We start from the raw sequence: 20256 nt of genomic DNA, 5'->3' as shown, positions 1-20256 counted from the left end.
TGTGGCCAATGTCATTTCTGAAGATTATTAGCAGCCAGAATTCTTTTATTGGACAACCAAACATGAAAGAATTTTAGCCTTCTTCAGAGCACAAGCTTTGCATGTATCCTTCATGCCAACTACCCTAACACCACCAAAATTCAGCAAATGATAGAATGACTTAACCGAAAGGTTCCTGAAGCATTCCATTTCCAACCATCGTGTCACCGTCTTGAATTTTGGTCACTAGTTTGATGGCTTTACACGAGACAGATCCAAGCCAAAGGCCTCTCTCACATAAAAATCTTGTCTTGTTGAACATATAAAGATCTTCTTTGGCTACAGAAAACTTAACATTTTATATTGTTAGAACTTTCTTTGAAACTGGATCATTATCATCCATCTGAACAGAACATAGGATTCCTGAACAAACAATATATCCAGCAATAAGAATTGTTTTCTCTCAGAAAAAACACCATGAAATTTTGGACCCACAACATTGATGGCCTCAAGAATTTAATTAATAATATGAAAGCTGGAGAATGCTGAGTAGAACTAGGATTATTGCTGTTCTAGTTAGGGAAGCTTCAAAATTATAATTACTGCCACCAATTACTAGTGCAAAGCTCAAACCATGGGGTTCTTATGGTGGAAACATATGTCGCACCATTTAGGATATTTTAGTGTCAGACAATCGGGCCAAAATGCTAGAACCATCCCAGATCCATCTGCATGTGCTGCTTGTTTTCTTCAAGAGTGATATAAATGAATAGGAATGAAGGTTTTCCGCTCATATTTCTAGATGTCTCTTGGGATGATGATGATGAAATCCATAATATATATATATATATATATCAACAAACAAGGTCATGGACTATAAGTTAACACCCTAAGGAGTTGGACATTTCTTTCTCCTAAAAGAAAAGAAACATAACAAAAGCCATAAGTGGAGAAAACTATGAATCATCTAAGGTCTGAAATTTCAAGTATACCAACATGCAGAGATGATATTGAAAGCCAATATGCAGATAGAAGATATTGAAACTGAACTGCTAAGAAAGGCACCATGCCACCACAAGTGTTGGACACAAAGTTACCTGGAACTGAACCATGATAGTGAAATAAATTCTTCAAAAGGAGGCAGTGTTCCACAACTAAGAGATATCAGCATGAATGACATGTAGAACTGAAACCATACGGAAAGAGATGTGTTGTTTGAATACATGACAATGAAAAATTGGTTTCAAAGGTTAATAATCCATTTACCACTTATATGATTATATTGGAATGAAAAGATAGGATCATATATACAACAGTACAGTTAATCTTCCCATGAAACAAAAATTTCCATAAATAATTTTCCATAGAAGCAGGACCTCTTTACAAAACACCAGTGAAGAGGTAACAGTAGAAGAGAATATTTTTACATCCATTTAAGCATTTACATCCATTTAAGCACCAGTACCAAGCAAGCTTTCTCTAAAGCTTGCTTGCAGCATTATAATCAGCAACCCCCTCCCCACCCCCAAAACAAAAAAAAAAAAGAAAAAAAGAAAAATACATAACCCCAATTTAATGGGGGAGAAGGTCCATATCAGCATCCTTGTTAGTAACCACTGCATGAATTTTTCAAGTAGTATATGTCTGGAAGCTCTTTCCCCAGTACTTCCACTCCTTGCAGCCATGTTTGAAGCAAAGTTGTCTATGCTAACAATGGCCTCATGAGCTACCTGATTTCAGGTGCATTTTCTTACTGAGCTTCTGCTAGTCTTTGTCGGATCTCTTCTGGACTTGATATCTTGTCAACACTGAAGAAAACAAATCAATGATGTAAATTAGCATTGGCTTGGAATAACATATTCTCTTCTTTTTGCCTTTTTGTGAGAAAAAGATTGGGCAAGGCCCAATGCACTTGATTAAGGTCATAAAACAAAAGTACAAAAGGAGATTTATGCATAGAACAGGTTCCAAAAAAAGTATAATTTGTTTCCATAGAGAAAATATCACTGCACAGGTTCAGGACGATTACTTTGTTATGAAGGATAAGTTCATACTAATCACTTCGGTATGGACTTATTCTGCTTAATGATAATTACTAGATAATTTATAATATGATTCATCATGTACCAAATGTCATTGTGATGATGATCTTTAGCCAAGTTACTTTTAAAACCGTCTTTAATGAAGAGAAGCAAATTCTTTTGGTAGGTCATCTGAACTTGGTCATCAATTTTGATATCCTCGACAAAATTCATACTAATTGCAAAATGGGTCGCCTAGTCTGTAAAAAGTGGATCCTTACACTACAACGCACATAGCGAAGAGCAAGAAATATGAACATAAACACAAACACGCGTTCTTGAACTTACCAACAAAGGCTGTCTCCACTGGATGCTGTCTTTTCGGAGATCCAATCTGGAACTATTTCTAGTAACAATTTCAACTGTTCTTCAACTTCACCTGCAAATTCAAAACTTTATATTTTCAGTTTTAAATTAGATAGATTGCTGCACGTGGGATATTTAACCAATCTTAATCGGCAATACCTCTGTCCACTATTTTGCAATGACTTGCAATTATCTTGTAAATAAGCTCGTGCTTCGTCATTACAGATCGCTTAGCTGACTGAAATATAAGCAAAATCATGTCAAAAGTACTGGGTAAGCATGCTATCAACTTTTGTCGTCTCATTGCATTGGCAGCTCCTGCCTGTTTCTCTTCTAGTGCTTTCTTCTCCTTCCCTCTTACCTGTAAAGAGATATTGGGTTAAACTTTCATCCTAATTTAAGAATGGTGCATTTAATATAAGTTCATAGGCTAAGATAGTCCAGAAGAAATTAGCAAATTAAGACACAGATCGCATATACATGTGCTTAAATAAATATAATTTCCTATGTTTTATGGAACAATGCAAAGAGATATATCTGAATCGATTCACCTGCATATACCTATGAAACACAGTACTACTGCTCGAAATTAAGGAAAAGAAAGAAAGAAAAAATAAGTTAGGCCATTCAACAAATTTTACCTGAAAACTTCCATTATCAGTTAAAGGAATAGGCATACAGAAAACTGTGTCTCTAAATGCAATGCGGAAATAGCAATTGAAGGAAGGACTTTGACCGAAGCAGCACTAACAATATATAATGCATGAATCAAGTGCATTTCAAAGGAGTGCAAAGTGTAAAAGGAGAAAAAAATAATCTAAAGAAAAAGATTACACAATATGATACTACATAATATGAAAATAATTGAGAACAAGATCATAAAGATCATGGTCTACTAAGTATATTGGTGCATTCCATGCAAATGAATTTCTTCCAAGTAATTTTTAAGCATTAAATATATAGACTTGCTTGTAATGATAGAGCAAGGCTTACAGATTGCAGTAGACTCTGTGGAAGAAAATGGAGGACATCATCATCTGTGGACAAACTTCGGCTTCTATGATCTTCATTCAATGCTTTTGTGCTCTTTGTTGGAGTTGCAAATAACTTGGCCCGTGTTGACCGTTTTGCTGACTTCTTGGCTGGGGGAGTATCATAATCCATGGTTGGGCGAGATCTCTTTGACGTTTGAATTTCTGGTGTAGTAGTCATCAGCCTGGCAGGAGTAGAAATAAGTTTGGCAGGAGTTCCCTCTATATTATTTAAATCCTTTGTAAAACAACTGTCAGCCTTCAAATTTTTTGTCTCCTCTTTGTGAGTTCTGTTGTTGCTCGACGAGGCTTTTAAAATGAGGGAACTAATCAAGGACTTCTTAGATACTGGTGACTTCGTAGAGAATTTTATAGGAGATTGAACAGCAGATACAGGAGGATCTTCTTTAGGAGAAGGTTCCTTAAAACATGCGAGAGACGTCTTCTCTGTCTCAGGTATGGGAATTTTCTGAGAGAACCGCCTCTGAAAAGATCCAGACAAGTGAGAAGGCACAGCAAATTGCTGCTGTGATGGTGTGTCTGAGGAAGGTTCCAGCAATGTTGAATTGGTGGAGACTCTTGCAACTTGTGGAAGTATGGTCGACTTTGTTTGACCGAATGGATGCGGAAGTTGTTCCTCTGGAATTTCATCTCCCTGGTAGGCGAATGAAGTTGTTAATATGGATATATTCCCATTCCACCATTGAAAAATAACATAATATCAAAATTGATTAGAGAATATAAAGAAGAAAGTTACAGCCCTCAAGTTTTAGAAAGTCCAAAAAAGATCATAAAGCTGGCAAATCAAAATCTTTAAAACATTAATCATAACTACATGTGACTATAATGACAGAGGCAGAACTTTCAATTCTGAGTCAATTGAAAAAACAGTCGTGCATCTTATACTACAAATATTCAACTTCACACATGACATTTTTCTGCTGTCAGCCCAAGAAAAAATTGCAAAATTATAGCTAATGGAGAAATTTTGTACCTCTGGATGTTCTTTGAAGAACTCCAGAAGCCTTTCTCTGAAAACTTTTCTCAAGATTAAATACCCACTTCCATCTTTTGGCTTCACACTGTTAGCTCTTGCCTCAACCTGGAGAGTAACTTGAAGCTCTGGCTTCATACAGCAAGTAGTCTCGTCATGGGAAAGCACTTTCTTGATTGAAATGGCTTCAGGCAGCATGTACTTCAGTTGCGCTAAATGCCCATAAGTAAACCTCCTGCATACAGATATAAGACAATTTTCAATCAATAAAATAAAGAAATCTTAGATACCCGATTTATTTGCTTACTGAGAAAGAAGGTAAAAGATAACAGGTTATGGTAAGTTAAAGAAAAGAAATAAGTACCGCTCAGTCAAATGCTGAATACTGGTGCAGATATTAGAAAATGTTGACATGGTTCCTTTCAATCTGAGCAAACGAATCGAGCTCTCCATGCAATTGAAGAACTCAGACAATATCTCATATCTGATCACCAACAAATAAGAACAGATCAGCACAATAACCAACCAATGCTTCAAAAAACACGATAAGTCACCAAATCATACAGTAAAAAGGGGTCATAAGATGTCAGAAACAAACAAAGAAGTTGAAACTTACTTAAATTTATGCCTTTTCTCTGGGAAAAAAAAGATTTTTGCCAAAGATCATTATGGAAAACGATCAGAACTTTTCTAGAGACAGGAAATCAAAATTTATATATTGGAGATCCCAAATCCCAAAACTTCCACTTAAACACGCTTAATAATAGAATGAAAGAAGCATCTTTTCTTATGCTATATATTCATCTCTGATGCACAACCCATCTCAACAAACACTAGATTTTAAGAGCGGAGGACTTACTTTTCTGGGAGCTTGACAGGTGTTTTAGCCCTCGATGGCTTGTGAACTGAACTAGACCCCGAGCCGGCCCCCAGCTGCTCCTCAACAGACAAGAGATCGTCATCGGATCGAGTGAGATCGGACCGATCCGCGGATCTCTGCAGGCCGAGGGCGACCTTCTTCACCTCCTTCACCGAGAAGGCGACGCTCCGGTTCCTGGCCCGTCGCGGGAGATGGGCCGGCTTCTCCGGCGTGCAGATCTGGTCGAAGGGGGAGGCCTTGGAGGGTGACGGGGCGGCGGCCGGCGGCCGGGATTTGATCAGAGGGCGAGGAGAGGAGGAGAGCTTCTGATCGCAAGAGATGGAGGACTCCGATGGTGCGAGGGATTCCATGGAGATCGGGAAGGAGAGGAATGAGAGATGGGGCGATGGATTGGAGCGGCGGAGAGATGGGAAATTGGGGGGATGAATGGAGAAGGAATAATAAATAGGGGAAGGGAGGAGGGAGAGCGGCGTAACGTTTCATTTTGGCGGGAAGGGGGATGGCGGGAAATGCTAGCGGTGTGGCTGCGTGGCAGGTGCCGATTACCTATCGGATATTCCGAGAAGAAGAGTAATGGGCTCACGGTGATCTGGGATGCTGAAAAGCAACCAGAATGGGTGTCGCTAGACTGGTAGTGTGAGTCGATATGGCCAGAAAAATTTTCGGATCTAAACCTGAAATTGAAGATATATTCAGACTAGGGTTAGATAGAGATGTGCCGATTCCGGCCTAATTTTTTTTTTTTTTTTTTTGACATCCCCAACTCCAGCACTCCTATGTGCGGTGGACACTGGGCACGAACCGCATTATTCTTGAGAGTGATTCGGTCACAGTGATCGAGTAGATTCGAGATTGAGGACGCATAACTGAGGACCGGCCGCTGATTCACGAGATTCGTAGATTACTAGGGGAGTGCGACTCCCACCAGGCCACGCATGTCTATAGGAAAGCAAACGGTACTGCTGACTCTGTTGCTTTCTTTGCAGTTCACCACTTTGGAGGTTTTGTATGGATGAATAGTGGGGCTATGATAGGACCTTTATGTAGTTCTTTGTTTTCTGATTTTGTTGGCATGTATAAGCCGCCGTAGTACAAAAAAATAAATAAATAAAAAATAAGTTCTACCCCTTCATTTAACATGAGCAGAGTAGCCACATTCAATATATGTTGGCTCCTGCACACTGCTCAGGTAGAAAAAATAAAAGAAAAACACCAATTTTTGTCGCTAAACAAGAATCACAAACCTCGGATACATACATAAAAGCTTCAATCAGATCTTTTATCAAAGAACTATTGGCATCAGAGCATCTTGAATTTGATGCTATAAATTATCATAGCTTTCTAGCAAAAGAAACAATGACGGCCAACCAACCTCATCTCAGTAAAAACCAGACATTATCAAATATCTTCGCATCTGGCTAATTATTCCCTGTAGTGCCATCAATGCTCCCGGAGCTTCGACGATTAATTATTTAATTTCCTTTTGAAAAATGTGATTTTCTATGCAGCAAACGAAGATCACTGACTAGTATTGAACTACATTTGTTATGACAGGCAAACCCTAATTGCAATATTGGAGATAACAAGCAACTTTAAGGCAAACCGTGGTCAAGCCTCGCTTTGTTCACTAGCATGAAGAGAGGGGAGAAGAATAGAGAGATCATGCCATCATGGAGAGAAAAGAGTACCTGGTGGAGTTCAAATAGGGAAAAAGATATCTTATCGAGGACCGGATTGTATCTTATTCACATATAAACCCTAGAATAAATTAGCTATGATACACAACAAAATATTAAACGTGTGAAGACATGACACAATGCAATTATTTGGAAGCAATAGTTAGCAGAGTTGAGCCAATAACTATAGCTTAAAGAAAAGGAGAACATCATTGCAGCATAGTGCAAACAATGTAAGTATAATTTTCAGTACACACTTAACATACCACATATATATAGTTATTATTGCCACATTACACATTTAATATACTAAAGTACATAGTGAATATAACATATTACATAGTTACTACACATGTGTGTACTTAATATACCACAGTACACAGTTACTATCCCCATGTATACAGTTACTAGATACATGTACACACTTAATATATCACAATACATAGTTAATATACCACAATACATACTTAATATACTACAATACACATTTAATATACCATGGTACATAATTAATATAAGACAGTCCACACTAATATCCATAGTACACAGTTATTAGATACATGTATACACTTAATATGTCATTGTACACACTTAATATATCCCAATACACAGTTAATATACCATAATGTATAGTTAAGATAATATAATATACAATTACTAGATACGTGTGTGCACTTAATATACCACGAATGATGCATTGTTTTTATATATTTATTTAGCGGTAGGTGTGGTAAATGGGTTGGGATGGAAAGGTTGAAGAAGATACGGAAGAGGGAGAGGAAATAAAGTGGAAAGGAGTATATTAGTAATTTTAGACTTAGAGAAAGTAGATAGGGACTTGGAGTTATAAAACTTGCAATTATTAGATTGGGTGTTATAGCTTTGGTCATTAGAGATTAAAAATTATAGCACAGTCCATGGAGGGACCTGGAATTAATTATCTCCCTTTTTTTAAGGTTCTTTTGTCGTAAAATATAGGATAGTCACTCCCTAATATCTATAGTAATAGCTTCACCAAGTTCTCTTAACACAGCTTAACTTAAGGTTGTCTTTACAATATATTTAGATGATTTTAGATTGATTTATACAAAGTGATAAGGGATAATTTTATTTGTGATATTCATAAGTTCCAAAGTGCAATATGCGAAAACTCGAAAGATTATTTGGGGCATAAGAGATGAACTCAAAATGCCACATTCAATGTGGAAACATTTACGAACATTAGTACCATTTAACTACCTCCCATTCAACTATTTTAAAAAATAAGAAACTTATGTTTTTCATTGCCATTATCGACATTACCGCTATCATTGTTGCTATTGCTGTAATTACAATCACTGTTTCCACCACTACTAGCTCTCTATCATTACTACTATAGTTTGCATTTTCATGGCCATTGTCACTACATTGTCTCCATCACCTATATTGTAATCATCATTGCCAGCACCGGTACAACTATTGCTACTATCAACTCTACAACCCGCCTACACTGCCATCATTACCGCCACCACCATATCATCAATACCCCATACATCACAGCCACCACCGTCACCTCCATAGCTTCCACTATTTTCGCCGCTACTATTGCTATTTTGGGCACTATCAATAATTTAATATTTTTAAAATAACTAACTATATTAAATATATTTTTTTTAAAAAAAATAAAAATAAAATAAGAATAAAAATTTATATTTTTATATTTAAAAAATAAGTAATTTGAAAATAATGCAGATTAAAAAATAAGTAATTTTTTGGACGCCTGTTCCGGTCCGGACCCGGTCCTGTTAACGTCCCTCTTGGGTTTGTAAAGGGTTTTGCGCTTCGGAGTCTCGTCGCAGAATAGCCCTCCTCCCTCCTCCCTCCTCCCTCCTCCCTCCTCCGAGCCATGAGGAGGGCTTCTTCCTCTCTCCTATCTGCCATCACCGAATCCAACCTCTCTTCTCGAAATCTCCTCGCAAATCTCTTCTCTCACCTCTCTCCCCGACGCCAATCCCTTCTCTCTCCTCCCCATCTCAACCCCACCTCGAATTCCCACCCTCTCCTCCCCAACCCCCATCCGTTCTCGAAATTTCCCCCGCATCGCGCCAACCAAACCCTTTCCCTAATCTCCACTCCTCTCCCCAATCGCCATCCAGAGCTCGGAGCATCCAGGCTCCGAGAAGCCCTCGAATCCGCCACCACCTCAGAGGAACTCCTCGCTGCCTTCAAAGACATGGAATCCTCTCTTGACGAGAGCGACGAGAGGCTCGGTGCGGCCTGCCTGATGGTGGGCGAGCGCCTAGAATCCCCAGGCTTCGAGGAAGCCGATAAAGCTCTCGACTTTGCCCTTAGAGCTCTGAAGATTTTCGAGAAGAGGGATGGGGGATGGTCGCTCTCGGTCGTGAAAGCCCTTCGTTTGATGGGCTCGATCGCTTGCAAGCTCGAGCGGTTCGACGATAGCTTGGAGTCATTGAACGCGGCTGATGAGATTCTTGAAAGGCTGCAATTTGGAAGTTGCAGTGATTCTGAAGGTTGGTTGGTGAGCATCGCCGTCCAGCTCCAGCTTGCGAGTACGAAGACGGCAATGGGCCGAAGAAGGGAGGCTTTGCTCAACCTCCGAAAGTCTCTAGAGCTTAAAAAATCGATCTTGGAGCATAGTAGTCTGGAATTGGGCACTGCCTATAAGCATTTGGCGGAGGCTTGCACGGTAGTGTTGGATTTTAAGGAGGCCTTGCCGTTGTGTTTGAAGGCGTTGGAGATTTATGAGGCCCAATTTGGGGTGGATTCTGCAGAGGTGGTCCAGGTTCGGCAGCTTCTTGGGATTATATATACTAGTTTGGGGAAGAATGAGGAAGCGTTGAAGCAGAACGAGCTCTCAAGGAGAGTCTTGGAGAGTTCAGGATTGGATACTGAATTGCTTGAGGTGGAAATCAACGTGGCTAATATTCAAATTGCATTGGGTAGGGTGGATGAGGCAATGAACACTCTTAAAAGAGCGATTCAGTGGTCTGAAAAGGAGAGTGAGACTCGGGCATTCGTTTTTGTCTCTATGGCAAAAGCCTTGTGTTGCCAAGAGAAGTTTGGGGACTCGAGGAGGTGTTTGGAGATTGCTTGTGGTATTCTCGACACGAAAGATTCAGCCTCTCCTGCAAAGGTTGCTGAGGCATATGCAGATATAGCTATGTTGTATGAGACAATGAATGAATTTGAGACCGCTCTATCTTTAATGAAACGGACCCTTGCAATGCTTGAAAAGCTTCCACAGGAGCAGCACCTTGAGGGGAGCATCATGGCAAGGATGGGGTGGTTGCTTCTTGTGACAAAAAGAGTGCCCCAGGCTGTTCCATATTTGGAAAGTGCAATAGAGAAGCTGAAGAACTGTTTTGGTCCAAAGCATTTTGGGTTGGGTTTTGTCTATAAGCATTTGGGACAGGCATACCTGGAGATGGACCAGCCGCAGTCGGCTGTGAAGATGCTAGCACTTGCAAAGGACATCATTGATTTCTCATTTGGGCCATACCATGAGGATTCAATAGATACATGTCAATGCCTTGCAAATGCATATGGAGCCATGGGAAGGTACATGTTCATCTCATTGTTCGACTTAAACACTTTTGTTTTTTAGATTTTATGGTAATTTCGTAGTAGCCATAACTTATTATAGTTTTGATACTAAGGTCTATGATTGACTTTGGGGTATCTAGATACATCAAAGTCAATTGTCTTAAAGGTACATATGGAATCCTTGATGGTTAACTTCAACCATAAAATTTGTTTGTGTACTCGTTTGACAAATATTTGTATCTGACCTCCTATATATGTTCTTTACTGCGGCCATGACAAACTAGATAAGAACTTATTATTGGTGCTTATAGGCCTCAAAACACCATGCAGCTTTAGGTTAATGATTTGGTAGAAGAAAAAAAATGTTCAGTTGTAATGCAAGATATTCAGTTGTAATGGTAGTTTTCAACCTTTTTTTAGTGTTTATGATGGGGCTAAGCTGATATAGATTATATGATGCTTTGTGGTCAGGGTCAAGGGTTTGCTCCCATCGATAATATCTGTGGTGATCTCCCACCATAATACACCCTCTTTCTAAAGAAACATGAATTTTCTTCTCCCACTCCGGTCAGCGATCTGTTTTCTTTTCAGATTCTTGTTCTTGCTCCTTTTTCAGAGAGTTGCTATTTCTACTAGGACAAACCACCACACACCTCTGCACATGAAACATGTAAGTCTTTTCATGTCCATTTTGAAGTACAAAGATGATGTTATTCTCTTTCATTAGATCATGAGTAGCAAGTTAGAATTCTTATGGTTGCTGTCCTTTCTACTCATGCATGAGATATCATCATAAAAAGAGCTACATGGAATACTTGGCGAAGGTTGAGCAGTTTGGTATGCACCTTGAAATGTTCTTTCCTAGAAGCTTAATTATGCAAATAATTCTCAATTCTGAGAGTGAATTGATATATTTCTTTAAATAATGCTTCGACATTGTGATACCTTTTGGATGTTTTTGCCCATAGACTAGCATTGCAAAACCATCACTTTGGAAGCTGCAGTCTAATGTACAAAATTACGAAAAGTCAACTTGTAGAGTTCTTTGTGGTCCTCCAATCAACTTTTCTTTTTCCATTTTGAAGTTTAGTTAGCTGGAAGAAACTGTTTGTTCATATTGATTTTCATCTTGTTGCAGATGCCCAATTTTCATCTTTTTCTATGCAACCAATTGCCATATTGTACCACTATAGACATGCTGATCCCTTTGTTTTGGCCTTCAAAAATTTGACGTTTTTCCTCTTCTATCAATTGTACCAATTGTACTAATCTCCATAGGCCATAATTGAATCTGGATATGTTATGAATTTCAGTTTGTTGTAAAAATCGGCAACTTCAAAGCACACATTCTTGGAGCTATCACTCGTTGGTCCATATATCAACCCAGCCATTTTGCTTTGGTGATTGAATCACCAGCTACCAACATCAACTGTCCATATACTCTACCTCATGCTTAGAATTACTATATGGAGACCATGTTGGTGAAGGTTTCATATGTGATGTTTGATACCTATGCTCTGACCTCATCATCACAGGAATCATTCTTTGAACATCTGGAATTTGGAACCGGTTTCCACCCATAAAGAGGTCATGTGAACTCAGTATTTCTTTTACCCTTACTGTAGCCAATACATGATTTGAGCTACTAAAGGTTTCTGTGGCTAATGTCCGTGCACATGAACAACCATTGGAAGCATTTTGTCATATCCATAACCCAATACAGGGCTCATATAACACTTGAGCTGCCTAAGGTTTCAGGGCCTACATCCATACACATGAATGGACAAAATACTGCTGCTTTTGTTTTTGCCCCTTAACTTACATCTTTTTTTGGTATTTTTTTATCTTTCCTTTTCTAATATTAGATTTTTATTCTCAATGCTTAATATTTTGTGATTTGTCTCGTTGAGCCTAGTAGTGATGCTTGGATTGAACTCACCTATGTTGTCATCATTGGATGGTCCATGGCATAATCATATGTCAAGAAAACCAAGGCCGTTTCTTCAGTAATTTTTTGTTTTTCCATAGGAAGGGAATTGCTTTGGTGCTGAAAATCTTTATTGGGATTCACAAATTGATAATAAGGTGATCAATTTGCAAATCTCCAAAACCTCTTTTCTCAATTACAGATTTAAGCCTGTAGGAAACCAGCTAAAGTCCAAATTGAAAATAATAGCTGGTTCTTGGAAACCAGCTAAGCTCATTCTTATTCACAATAGTACAATGGATTTGCTCCACCGAAGAGTTGCTTGGCGTCTCATCAACTCAAGACTTCAAATGAGAAGAAAAGTTAAAACTCTTAGAACCTTTTGTCTATATGAAGCTTGCAAGAAGAAAGTATCCTCTAGTTCTGAACTCAGTTCTGTTCCAATTATTTACTTAAGCCCAGACTTTCCATAGCAGAAGACTTCATAAAGCTGCAAAATTTGGATTTTCATACAATTTCATATGAAAATATGCAAAAACTACTTGTGTTCTCAACAGAACTGATGCCCCTTATTGGACACTGATCTTCCAAGATGTTGCTGTTGCAAAACTATCAAACTGCCTACTATTTTTATGCAAACCAGGCCTCTTTTGTTGTATATTGAGTTCTTCATTCATGACCTTTGTTATTGTTGGCTTGGCTTACTGAATAATGGGCAAATAAAATTGCTATACCAAAACTCAAGCCATTAGCCGGAGGCTAGGTCTCTTATGGCTGTATCATCTAAAGTATTCTTTAAGATTGACATGAACGTAGATTCATGTGCAACTGCAATGTTCAACATTCTTTGTGATTACATTTGCCTCAAGAATTATTTTATAGACTGAACATATCTTCAACCTAGTGGTTCACTAATAAATTTCTCATTCTAATCCATCTAGTTTGTTTCTGAGATCCACTACTTGTTTCTTGGATGTGGTTTATCAACTTCTGTAAGTTTAACATCTAAGCTCCATTATCTGTTGGCCAAACTTTATCAGCGTAAAAGCTATTAAACAAACAGGTTGCTGTATAAGTATCTCGCATAACATGGCTAAATCTTCAAAATGATCATGTCCAACATTTTCCCAACAAACGAGAGCAGGCATCATTTCTTCCTTTTTGTGGATAAACTTTCAAGGATGGCGATTATATCCATGTTGATTAATTTGAAAGTTTGGATGACTTCCTCTGTAATACTTATGTGTGATTGGCTATTGCCAACTCATGTGCTTACTACATTAATCAGTCTGGCTACTAGGGGGTTATGAAGATACCCTAATACCTCAAAAAAATGTCTTATATAAACTTTCTTTTTTGCACATGAGTCAACATCAAGTGGTTGATATAATGCAGTAGAATAAAATTGAAGGGATTGATTATATAGTAAAAAAGGTGGGTGGATGATGTGTATATATGCTTTTGGAATCTTGACTGATCTCTATGTACTTAATGGAATATTTTGTAAGGCAATAACATAGTTGAAAATTTTGTATCAGTTGGGAAAAAAAAAGAGAAAACAGTAAATACATGTAAGTGAATCGATAGTTCTTATCGTGGTGGTGACTTTTGATGTGGTTAACCTTGGCTAATCAACTTCATTCCATTTATGTAGGGCTATCTTTATGAATCAAGGTGTCATCCATTAAGGCAGTATATGACTAATTCTCATCCAGATGGCATCCCTTAACCTTATAGGGCCAAATAATTGGCAAAGGAAACTTTTGGCAAATGAGAGGCTTTGAGAACTAAAAGGCTGAGTAGGGTACCTTACAGGCATATAGGTTACACGGTTCAAGCTCAAACGGTCAAGTGTGACCCTCCAAGGTCTCTCTGTTTTTGGATAGAATAGAGGGAAGAAGGCAAGCTATGATTTCAGGTGGATTTGTGGGAGACTTCAAGACAGTTTTTATAAATAGCTTTAGCATTAGGTAGTAGAGGATCAAGTAAATGACTGCTGGTTGACATGATATGGGTAAAGATGATGAATGCCCTCTGAGAGAGGAAGGGGATAGAGAAGAGAGAGTTACCTAGGAATGATAAAGGATCCAAAAGCATGAGCACTCATGGAGGATATAACCTCTTTTTGAAATTTATGCTTTTGAAAATTTGAAAAGCAGGTTCTGGAGTTGGACTTGGCTTGCTGGCTATGTAGGAGCATCATTGATTATATTAAATTTTTCTGTTCAATGCATAATGATTTTCTTGTTAATTTTATATTGACAATGGTGCATAATGGAATTGTTCACAAAGGCTGAGGATGAAGAGATTTATATTTAGACTAGTTGTTCAATACCCAGATGCTGCTCCTTGGTTAAGCTCAATGTGGTTTGTGCAGACCTCCTTATCATATTCTCTTTCTCAGATCCTTGTGACTAAGCAATCTCTCTCTCCACACATGCAAGCACATGCTGTGTGTGCATGTGTGTGTTTGCATGCACACACAGTATGTGCTCGCACATGTGTAGACATGTTGCATGCTGTTCGTGCATTCATTTCTTGAAGTGGGGTATTATTTCTTTGTTGTTATTTCTTGACTATGTTAATGGAATGGTAGTTTAAGTTTGAGCCTTCTCCAGTTTTATAAATCTTCAATAATAGCTTGATAATTATTCATTATTTAACTAAACTTGTAATGCTTAAAAAATTTTCATATGACTAAAAGGTGGTTTTGGATCCAACAAGACTAGCTGGAGTCATGAATGCATTTTGCGTAATCTATCCTTGGTACAATAAAAAGGAACATATCAAATACCATTAGTGGTTCAGAGGGTGGGGTCAAAACTGTCAAGCATGAACTCATCATGTTTTATTTAGTTTCAATAAAAGAATCATAAGTATATGCTAGCTTGTTTTATTTAGTTTCAAAAACTCCCTCTTTATTTACGAGGTAGGCAATTATGTTAGTATGATGTATAAATTTCTAGCGGCTTTTGCAAATTGCTAATCGAAGTTGCTTTGCAAACTCTAAGTTTTGGTGATGTAGTGTAATGGGAATCAATTATATTGGCAGTACACTAGCTTGTATTAATATATACTTGGTTATGTCACTACTGATTTCTGTCTGCGCCGAAACTGGACCACAGTTTTGGTGCTATTTATTCATAATCTTCATAAAGTAAAACTAATTTTGACTGTTGAGAAACATGAAGAAATGAAAATGGCTGAAGCGTGGTGAAGTATGCCTATTGACATATTTGTACTTCCATATTCCTTTTCTTTGTATTGCCTACCTTTATAACAACAGAAATTTTCCTACTTCTGTTTGCATATAAAATCTATTAGCATGTGGCTTATTTGCCATTTTTTCCAGTTAGATTCTTATGACTAGATTTGTCCAGCTTTTTTTTCCAGTTAGATTCTTTTTCTTTTCATAAAAGAAAAAGAAAGATTCTTCAACTAGGTTTATGCTGCCCATTGTTTAGGCTACAATTACTAGTTTTTATTTTTTCCAAATCATTATTATATCTTTGGTTCGAAACTTTGAATTTTGAGATTGAAGATATTATAGTAAATGTTTGCTTATGACAAAGAGAAAGTTCAAAAATGGAGATCTATAAGGTGAAAGGTAGGCAGAGTCATGAACCTGGAATCTTCTACTCAGGTGGAAATTGTAAATCTCGTGTTTCATGGATTATCTGAATTTTCACTATGCAACCAAACACCTACTTGTATAAAATTATAGCGTGTAATTTGAAAAAAAGAAAAAATAGATCATGATATGGAGTATTTCAAATGAACCCTTATTTTGACCTCCATTTTTTTGTTTTCCTTCTCCCTGAAGTTTCCATATTGCAAACAAATTCGAGGGTTTTCCTGACTAGAAGTTATGATACTCATGGAACTTGATGAGCTGTATTTTTTTTGTCAAATGTTTTTGGCATATTACAAACAATAGGTTAATGCATGACTGGAGTTGACAACCATTCCTTTGAAGATTCATATGCATATGGAAAGCAATAAAATTATTTCTTACCTTGAAGTCAGTATATGTTACTTAGAAATCTTTTAGCTACAATATCAACAGACATATCTTTGATATCTCATGTCTCTAGATTGCAAAGTATTTTTGATCTCATAGAAAGCTGCTATTCTAGAGGAGATTAACTGTCAAACTTTTGTTTGTTCTCTAGCTTCACGAAAGGCCACCGATACTTTCAATCACTGTATTGGATCCACATAGATTTTCTTTCCCTCTTGTAAATCAAGACAACATCTTAAATTTAAAGAGATACAAAATCTTTTGTTTATTAATCTCTAGTTTCCCATGAAAGGCTATCCTATTAATTTCGAATTAAATTGATTCTTCCATTTTGCAAACTGCTGAGAATTGTCTCAAAAGCGTTTTGTGAATTCATAGCTTTATGGTACAAAAGAATTTTGTTTTCTTTGTCTAAAGAAGCACTCGACAGTAACTGTATGTCTAAAATATGTTACACTCGTTATGCAGGTCATTTCTCTTTTACATTTGGGATAAATAATATGGTTGATAACATCATCTACTTCAAAGTGCAGCTTTTCTCTTGCAATGGAGTTCCAACAACAAGTTGCAGATGCATGGGAAAACCATGGGCCGGGTGCTAGAGATGAACTGAGAGAGGCTCACCGGCTTCTTGAGCAGCTGAAAAAAAAGGCCCAGGGATCACCATCCGCTGTTTTTCCTGCAAACACTCTCCCCCTGCCTCCACAAAAGTGATATTATACATTTCAAACTTGTGCAACCTTATTGTAAGGTATGTTTTGTATGTTTTGAAGAATTGGTGGTTTCAATGCCTGTGTGATATTTGTGTTTCTGTTTCTGCAAATACAAATTCGTTAATTATTGAAAACCTGACAGTTCATTTAGCCATTCTTTCCTTTCTCATGTTCCAACGAGAAACTTTACATGATAACTGATGAGTGTTCTTGTAGTGGAACAGTTTAGAGAATTCACCCATGCCATATACATACGATGAAAAAAATTCAATTTTGGAAGTCCCTTGTATTTTTGTTAGGGCCTTAGAGCTAGTGGCTAAGTTCTGCCAGAAAATGATAACTAAACCATACTATTGTCTTCTTCTTTATAATCCTTAAATGTTATTAGGATCTGTATTTTAGATGTCTTTACTGTATGTCCTCTCGACCATGAATTGGTGTGGTTGTTAGGCATGGGCAGTTGTCAGCTAGTGTGGGGGGTCCAACAGTTTGTAGTTGACACTTCACGCCTATATTTTATGGTGCAGACTCTGCACCTGGTATAAGCTGAGCATCCAAATTGCTCGCTGAATTTTCTGACTAAAAAACGAGAAAGGAAGCTTGTTAAGAACACTTGGCATTATCGTCTTGAATAATAACATTTATATGCAAACAAAACTTTTACCCAATTTCATGGAGAATGATGTACATATTATTGCTACCCATAGGCCGGCGGCCACTAAATTGAAATTAGTCTCACAAAGCAGGGGGTATGTCATGCTATTACCCATGAGTCTTGGTGGTTGGACTTCCTCTTAATGATGTCAGTCTTTGCTATATTTGTATTTAGAGAGATTACTAATAGGTGACGGTTGGTTCTAGGTTTACAACTAAAGAGCATGACACCATTTTAAGGGACGATTGAGATGGATCTCTTTGGTATGATTTATTTGAAGAGTGACTAAGAGAAAACCATGAATATCAATTATATAAATTATTAGTAAGAAGGATTTTATTGACAGGTGGAGATGGTGCCCAATAGGGGCCAACACCCGGCTTTCTTGAGCAGATGCGATGCCAGCCAATACCCAACATGCGTCTGAAACCTGAACTCCATCCAACTCGGCTTCAATGCCGAAGTGGACATATTGAAGAATCGATGGACTATAGAGACCGGGAAAAGGTGTATTATGAGAATGATATATATGTCCATTTGTAAGTTTCTTGTTAATTTAATTTATTACTCAGAAGAAAGGTTCAAGAGATTGGTTCATGAATAGGAATCCTTAAGGGAGGTGCATCTCATGGATTTAGCAATGTGCAGGTGATGTTCATGGATGAGTTACCTCCTCTGTCATCCAAGGCACTGGAGTGGATACAAATAAGAGTTTCTTATGTCTGGAGCTCTGTGCTTCTCCAACTCAAGACACCCCCATGTGGTTGAACAGTCACTTACCTGCAGGTTCTGACTGGTGCTGGTGTTTCCAAGAGAGCCTGTGGTGGTGTACTCATATTTCTTATCCTTCTGAAATCAAACTAGATATAATCTTTCTATAATACAGATTTTAAGGCTATGTAATTTTTTTACTCTTGTTTGCAGTGTTGCTTTACAGGGGTTAATTATGTATTAGTCTCCATGTTGCTTCTTAAAATTTCCCATTGTGACAAACTAAATGAAGCTTTGTTATCGTTTGCTGATTTCTGTGGATGACTTTGGGAGTTCATCAGAGACACAAGTTATGTGATTACGGTTGACTAAGAAGTTGCTGGCTGTTATATCATGTGAAAACTTGATTTTATAACAGGTCTTCCTGTATTTTAATCAGAAGACTTGGTTTCTCTACCCAAATAGCAAAGTTTTCTCATCCTTGTTAATCGACTACATTTAGAGTGAATCACTCAGATGATGCTGAAGAAAAATAATTTGGTGTCCGCAGTCCATATTAAATTCTCATGCAATCAGCCGTATTGTGTCCTCTCTCCATTCCTAATTGGAGGTTCTACTCCAACACTGTGAACTGTACCAAGGGCTTGGTAATTTAAGAATTGATGCATATATTCAGTTGCCTCATGGTCTCTCATCCCTTGGTAGAAAATCTAATCATTGGTTTAGCAATCACTTATTGCAATACTCTTTCTTTTGTAACTTAAATCCTAGAATATTGCATTAAAATTTAGACTCTTTCTATGTGCAATTCTCAACTAATTTTGACTCTTCTTATTATCTTCTAAGACGCTCGCCAACCTCCATCACCCTTCTCACACCACTTCAATGGTTAGCCCACCCGATCATTTAAGCTGGTAAAAAGGGACTTCCAAGGGAAGTCCATAACACCCAGCTTTTTGTTCGCTAGCCCATAACACCTTTTACTTCTTATCCCAAGGGAAGAACCCAGAAGTTTCCTTGGAGGAAGAAACACATGTTATAGTAAGCCTCCTTTTTCTCCCATTTAATGTTGGTATCAGCTTTTTGTTCGCTAGCCCATACCACCTTCTTTTACTTCTCATCCCAAGGGAAAGAACCCAGAAGTTTCCTTGGAGGAAAAAGCACATGTTATATTAAGCTTAAATTAGACTTCAAATCCCAAACCTTGACATTATTAGGTTTTTTCCCTTCTTTCAAGATCCAAGTTTCTCTTTGCGCCTTGTTCGTCAAGTTATCGAATTTCAATTGATTTTCCATTCTTCGATTCCTATTCCATGAAACATGATCAATTACGTACCAAGCGTTGTCATCAACATCCCGGGAGGGACCATTTTGACAAAGAACATGGTCTAATAGGTGAAGGTGACATCAAAGTGGGGGCCCAGGTGTTCCTATGATTGGTCTCTTTTATCTGGAATTAGTTGGTCGTTTTGAAGCAATTGCTCTTTTATACTCTGGGTGTGGTATGTATTCACCTCGAAGGAGACTCAGACACGGTGATCGAGAGAGTTCGAGGCCAGCACAGCGAGATGGGCGGGCAGTCATTGCTCGACGATATTCGAAGATTAGTGAGAAGGTGTAGCTCCTTTCGGACATCTTCTGTCTACAGACGGCGAACAACTACAATTCTACAATTGTCTTGGCCATATTTTGCACCTGCAATGCTTCAGATTTGGACCATAGGTAGATAAATTCATTAG

The 20256-nt window shown here is 37.9% G+C and overlaps 2 protein-coding genes across 12 annotated transcripts; one reads left to right on the top strand and one right to left on the bottom strand.

Moving 5' to 3' along the window:
- Positions 1–1323: 1323 nt before the first annotated feature.
- Positions 1324–5733, bottom strand: LOC103705379 (CDT1-like protein a, chloroplastic). Its single transcript, XM_008789074.6, has 7 exons — positions 5251–5733; positions 4756–4875; positions 4392–4626; positions 3360–4052; positions 2526–2727; positions 2349–2439; positions 1324–1787 (listed from the first exon to the last, which is right to left on the bottom strand). Exons 1-7 carry the CDS (start codon positions 5619–5621, stop codon positions 1730–1732), a joined length of 1770 nt encoding a protein of 589 aa, XP_008787296.4. The 5' UTR covers positions 5622–5733; the 3' UTR covers positions 1324–1729.
- A 3022-nt stretch (positions 5734–8755) lies between these two features.
- LOC103703567 (protein KINESIN LIGHT CHAIN-RELATED 2-like) lies at positions 8756–18832 on the top strand. Of its 11 annotated transcripts, none has more exons than XR_603461.6 (5): positions 8764–10505; positions 16972–17189; positions 18013–18069; positions 18153–18345; positions 18455–18832. XR_603461.6 is itself a non-coding variant. In XM_008786474.6 (3 exons), exons 1-2 carry the CDS (start codon positions 8833–8835, stop codon positions 17150–17152), a joined length of 1854 nt encoding a protein of 617 aa, XP_008784696.5. In that variant the 5' UTR covers positions 8764–8832; the 3' UTR covers positions 17153–17189; positions 18455–18832. The 11 variants fall into 11 exon arrangements, 4 of the variants coding, with proteins under 4 accessions (XP_008784696.5, XP_088579618.2, XP_088579616.2 ...); XR_016395755.1 differs by having other exon boundaries at positions 16907–17189; XR_016395754.1 differs by lacking the exon at positions 18013–18069 and adding an exon at positions 10962–11160.
- The last annotated feature ends 1424 nt before the right edge of the window (positions 18833–20256 follow it).

This window comes from Phoenix dactylifera, chromosome 6 (assembly GCF_051530095.1).
Source record: "Phoenix dactylifera cultivar Ajwa chromosome 6, Ajwa_hap1_PhDact_Kaust_v1.1, whole genome shotgun sequence".
Classification (NCBI taxonomy): domain Eukaryota; kingdom Viridiplantae; phylum Streptophyta; class Magnoliopsida; order Arecales; family Arecaceae; genus Phoenix; species Phoenix dactylifera.
The sequence above is the reverse complement of the archived record's forward strand: the minus strand, read 5'-3'. Positions and strand labels throughout refer to the sequence as shown.